This window comes from Perca flavescens, chromosome 15 (genome assembly GCF_004354835.1).
Source record: "Perca flavescens isolate YP-PL-M2 chromosome 15, PFLA_1.0, whole genome shotgun sequence".
In the NCBI taxonomy this organism is placed as follows: Eukaryota; Metazoa; Chordata; class Actinopteri; order Perciformes; family Percidae; genus Perca; species Perca flavescens.
Window position 1 is genome coordinate 16481938 of NC_041345.1, and position 5499 is coordinate 16487436.

At 38.5% G+C, this 5499-nt stretch overlaps 1 protein-coding gene across 4 annotated transcripts; it reads right to left on the reverse strand.

Annotated features, from left to right (window-relative positions):
* On the reverse strand, positions 1 to 5499 carry zfand2a (zinc finger, AN1-type domain 2A). 4 transcript variants are annotated; one of them, XM_028599548.1, is made up of 10 exons: positions 5238 to 5499; positions 4323 to 4399; positions 4136 to 4230; positions 3703 to 3834; positions 2934 to 3085; positions 2715 to 2840; positions 2518 to 2593; positions 2348 to 2424; positions 749 to 896; positions 1 to 618 (listed from the first exon to the last, which is right to left on the reverse strand). In XM_028599548.1, exons 2-10 carry the CDS (start codon positions 4375 to 4377, stop codon positions 580 to 582), a joined length of 900 nt encoding a protein of 299 aa, XP_028455349.1. In that variant the 5' UTR covers positions 4378 to 4399; positions 5238 to 5499; the 3' UTR covers positions 1 to 579. The 4 variants fall into 4 exon arrangements, with proteins under 4 accessions (XP_028455349.1, XP_028455348.1, XP_028455350.1 ...); XM_028599547.1 differs by having other exon boundaries at positions 795 to 896; positions 5238 to 5494; XM_028599549.1 differs by having other exon boundaries at positions 795 to 879; positions 5238 to 5489.

A 5499-nucleotide genomic window follows, 5' to 3' on the forward strand; every position in this document is an offset into this window, starting at 1 on the left:
TAGTTTATCACTTGTACGGTCTTTATTTACAATGTTTCAGTCTTGAGACCTTCGAGATGAAGTTTACCTGATGAATGGCAAAGCGTAAATAAACAATAGTTCAGTGTTCTTGCTCTCATGTGGTCATCACAGATGATGTATTTTGTTGAATAAAACTCACCCAAGTTTATCAGAAACTACCTGAATATTCTAAGCAGAGATGAAAAAAATTATTCCACTTCACACTTGCCAATGTGCCTAAATGGCATGCCTCACACATGAGTTAAGTGTGTCTTGAAATCTGAATCAACTGTTCACAATTCAGGGTGGATCTTTTAAAATTTATTCCGATATTCATATATGGTAATATAATGGTTTTATCATGGTAAGCATATAAAATATGTACAGAGCAAAGCATTAGTAAAAATCACAGATCCTGCTGGGAAAGTATGTGCTTATATTGTAGAAGGCGGTAATATTGCAGCAACTTCCAACAGGATTTCTTCATTTAACAATCATTTATTCTGGATATTGATATCCCAGATGTGCAGGTTCTAGTAGATAATTAGCAAAGCTCGAAGTCTAAATGGTGGTCCGAGATTAAGAGAGGCTGCAGCTGAACTGATTGGACTCCCTCCCCTAAACAAAGAGAAAATACAGTTAGAAAAAGACTATCTACACACATTCCATATACAAATTCAAAACTTGTATTTATTTCTCTTTTATTTGCTAATAAAAGAATGGATTACCATGACAACAGTGTACCTACATGTGTTCCTGTAAGCATGCTACTGACGGCTAAGCTTTCGGGGTACCTGTTGTCTCTGCTGCTGACGTCTGTATTCTTCTTCACTGGCAGCGAGAGCCTGAGCGAGAGCCAGATCCTCCTGCTCCTGAGGGCTGTGACACAAAGAAAACTTAAAGAATTAGTTAGTAGAAGCACTCGGCACAACACTCAATAGCAGGCTGGGGAAACTAGGGACAAAACATACAACGGTATCAAGAAGATAAGCTTCATGTGTCTGTTTCTTGTCAGTTATTGTTGTGCAAATGAAAGAGCACTTCTTGGTTTATGTAATGAGATTCATTTAACATTAGTTACACTCCACACGCACGCACACGCAGTAATACATCAGGGGTCCATTCCAGGAAGGAGGTTTAACAAACTGAGTTTAACCCTGATGTCTGAGTTGATTTACTCTGAGATGGAAAACTCAGAGTTGATTTGAGTTGGTTCAATCAACTCTGAGTGTGTTAATGCGCGTGCACCACCACAATAAAAAGGCAGCATGAATGGAGCCATGATTCTACGATTCACCATGGTAACAACCACAAACAAATGGGTCGGCAGAAATACTCGCGCACAAACAGCGAGTTCGAACATACATTTCGTTAAAAAAAAAAAAAGCAAGACAGTGGCTGCTGCTGCAAAAGAGAGAGAATTGGTGTGGGAGAAAATTGCTGCTCGAGTCAATGCGTAAGCATTAACAGTGTATTAATTTCATATTTAATCAGTTAACTTATATTATTACTGGTGAAAACTGGAATTGCATTACACCTATCATTTCATTTGGGTGTAATCCTGCAGGTGAAAAAGTAAGAGGCTACTACTAATCCCATTCTGAGGCTGCAGCAACATGATCATTAACAGAACTATAATTTATACTCATTTATTTCTTTTTAATGGCTCACTGGTTTGTGTCCAGGGAACACTACAAAAAACGTTTAAAAAACATTTCAGAGCAAGTCACACTTTTCTGACGGCTCTGCATACAGTGGCTTTACTATTACGGTATGATCCGTATACACACACAAATAAAGAAAACTGCCGTTTGCAAAAATACACCTGTTACAGACTGAATGAATGAGGAAATTAGAGAAGTAACCCTGAGTTTCTCGAAGAAAACCTGCTCCCGACCAGGTTAGGTTCACAGGCTCAGTTACCATAGTAACTAACTGAGGTTAAGTTACCTCTCTTTCTGAAACAGAAAACCCAGAGTTTCCCTCATCTCAGGGTTAACAAACTCAGAGTTTTTACTAAACCTGCTTTCTGAAACAGACCCCGGTGGTCTTTTTAACCCTTGTGTTGTCTTCGCATCAACCTTGACTTTTGACGCCTTTTTTTTTTCCAGTTTGTTTTTGCTTTTTCCAACATTTTAAATTGTAAAATTTTTCTTCTACACATTTTCAGTGCTTATTTCTACGTCCCATATTTTATGATATAAAACAAAAATTGAAAACGGGTCATTTGACCCGAAGTCAACACAAGGGTTAAGCTGAAAGGTCAGTGAGAAAGACTCATTTCACTCCATAGCAGCACAACGGCACGAGTGTGTTACGAGTCATGTCGAACTGATAGTTTACTCACGTAAGGGCCGGCTGAACAGTCGGCCTCGATTCAGCCAGAGACATCTCCAGAGCCCTTTGTAAAGCCTGCTCCTCCGTCTGCAATGACAGCACCAGAGCAGCTCACTCATGTTCATTTTCCTCTTTTTGGAATTATTTAATCAGGCGACGTCATGTAAAAAATGTCCATACCATTCCGGATTGAAATGATGCTGATGGTGGGATTACATTCTGTGCTGAAATGGAAGTAGGAATCCGCTGGGTAGTGCTGAGAAGAAAAAAAGAAAAAAAACAGGACAACAAAAGTGATTTATCATTTTAGGAGTCCATTTGAAAAAGTGATTAGGTTGTTCTGACACATTTAAAATCAATACAAAGTCAAAGTTTACCCAGTGTTGTGGCCTCTGTTGTTTGCACTCACACCATTAGAAACCGGTCTAGAGCGTCCTGAACTGGATGAACTACAACCGGAGGAGGAGGAGGAAGCACCTTGGGCCCTCATTACAGCAGCATTTCTACGACAAAAAATAAAACAAGTCAGCAATTCTTACTGCAATACTCAGATGAATGCACAACATTATATGAAGATATAGTGCAATTGTACCCACCCCAATTTGGAAAGAGGTTTCCCATCAGTCTTACAGTCATGGTCTAGTGGGTGCCGGTGTTTAAGACAGTAATTTAAATGACACTGTTCACAGGTCACTCGCATCATTTCCTTCTGCTTACAGCCTCCTTTAGAACATTTATTTGTGAAAATCTAAAAGAAGAAGACATTTGTCTTATTGTTTAGATTCTAGGACTGTATTGGCAATACGTATCACGATACATGGGTCACGATTCAATATTGCAATATATTTCGATACTGTGCATAAGGCGATATTGAGATTTGTTTAAAGTAATTTTAGAAAAACTAATTTAAAAAAACATGATGTTCATAAAAGTGAAAAAAAAAAAAAAAAAAAAGTTTACTTTAGGTAAACAATTCAGTACACAGAAAATCAAACTGCCAGTTTGGGATTGTGGTTCACAGGTTCTTAGTGAGCAAATGTTTATATGCTAAAGTAGGCCAAAGGTCAGCCAAAGCTACATTGTTAGCTTCTAGCAAAAAGTCAGGCACTGCTAGACACTGTTAGGCAAGTACACTACTGGTGCGTCCCAGCATAGCAATAGGGGGTTTAAACACAACATAAACATGAACCACTGTCTTACATGCATATTTTTAATGTAAAAAAAAACAAAAAAAAACAAACAAATTGAAAATCTATACAATATTGCAAAATAAAATATTGCGATACTAAAGTGTATTTTTTTTTTTTTTCTCTTCTCTTAGATTCTAATTCATTGTAAGGTAAAACACCTACATTTTATATTTACCTTTCTCTTTCTCTGTGCAGGGTCCGATTTGCAATCCCGATCAATGTGTTCACCAACTTTAATGTCCGGCATCTCTCCTCTCTTGATGGGAATGGGGATATTGCACAAAGGACATACTGGGACCTGGATGTCCTACAAGACATTAAAACACAGGATTACATATCTTTATAACACACTATTACTTTGACTCTGCAATATCAGGACAGAGAAGCAGGATATATCCATTTGCAAAATTGGTGCATGCAGTGGCATTATTTGTGTAATGCATCCTCTAATGTAATCACGTCATAAGTTAGTGTGATTTAATTTGACATCAATATGTCATCCCAAGAACAACCACAATTAATGCCGGTTCATTTTTGTAGCCTTTAATGTAACATTGTATTGTAAACATACTACACACATGGCACTGTGCTGCACCCAGTCCAATTACCTTTTTGTAGGACGACATGCATTTGTGAGTTGCATAGGTTATGTGGTCCTTGCAGAAAATCTCTTGACAGGCGTCACATTTCATAGGAAGAAAATCTGTAATCAAGTAAGGTTTTAAAGTTCAGGTTCAAATCAAACTTGGCTGGATAAACAAACTGACACTTCGAAATTTCTCAAAAGGCACTCACCTAAACGTTTGCAGGACTTCTCAGAGCAGTGCTCTCCTAAATCTGGAAACTCCATCACATAGAAATACCTCGACAACCTGAAGGATGAAGTGAAGAAAATGTTTATTGTTGTGACACGTCACTGCGTGACCAGTGAAAAGGGTCCCAGTGAATGCTAGCAAATAGTTAGCTATGGAATTAGCCATGTCATTCGTATGCTAGTTTCTGCTAATATCGTAGTCATCTAACGTTAGATGGCTTAGCTATCTTTTAACGTTAGCAACGCAATTTTATATTGGATGCTGGTTTCGGCTTTCAGTAACGTTAGCTAACGTTACTTGTCTTAGTCCAGAAAACAGTGGGGAACTAGCTAAACGTTAGGAGTCCTTACAAATAGGTTGCTTGCTTGCTAGGTAGGCCAGGCTAACATGCGATTAGGTTGGTTTACGTGTTACATAACTAGCTAACCTTAGCTAACGTTACAGCTCAAATTAGCTATGTCTGCCATACGATCGTAACCAATTGTAACAGCAAACAGAAATAACTAGCGATAGCTAGCTAACGTTACTGTGACCAACTCACTCAATACGATGTATTCCAATCGCCAACCAAATCCTTGTTTATTCCACACAATTGCTAGCAGCTAGCTGGTGTGTTGTTAAGCAATAAGTCAATGTATCTCACGTTAAGGTTAGCTAGTCTAAACGCATTATTGAAGTGGGTGAAGACAAACTACAGTATGTGCTTCACTTTCTCCCTATTTAGACTAAACTCCCAGAATAAACACAGTAAACATCATTAGCTAACATAGCTAGTTGTTTTTCAACGTTACGTTAATCGAAATGTAACGTTACTTTTAACGTTAGCTGACTAAAATAGCGTTACTAGAATCTGACAGCTAACGTTAATCGTAGCTGTCTTTTATTTTTCACTTACCAAATCCTGTTTTCTTGTCTGTGTCGGTCTGCTGTGTTATAGTTAGAGGCAACGATGTTTTCTTGAATAATCCTGGTTCATTCCGATGTTACCGAGCCTTCCTGACAGCACTTAAACCACAGATCCCTGAGCACCACTGCCTGTTTTGTCTGTTTTCATCAAGTTTTGATGTGTCACGCACGACTCTCCTCCCACGAGAATGACGTAACCTGACGTCAGGAAAATCCCTTGTTACCTCAGGTGTGGTTAGACGAACAATAGA

Excerpts from the sequence above, each read along its gene's own strand:
- zfand2a (XM_028599548.1), bottom strand. The coding sequence starts at position 4,377 with ATGGAGTTTCCAGATTTAGGAGAGCACTGCTCTGAGAAGTCCTGCAAA. Across the intron at positions 4,231-4,322 it reads GAAGTCCTGCAAACGTTTAG|ATTTTCTTCCTATGAAATGT; the intron begins GTGAGTGCCTTT and ends ACTTGATTACAG. Across the intron at positions 2,841-2,933 it reads AAACCTCTTTCCAAATTGGG|AAATGCTGCTGTAATGAGGG; the intron begins GTGGGTACAATT and ends TTTTTGTCGTAG.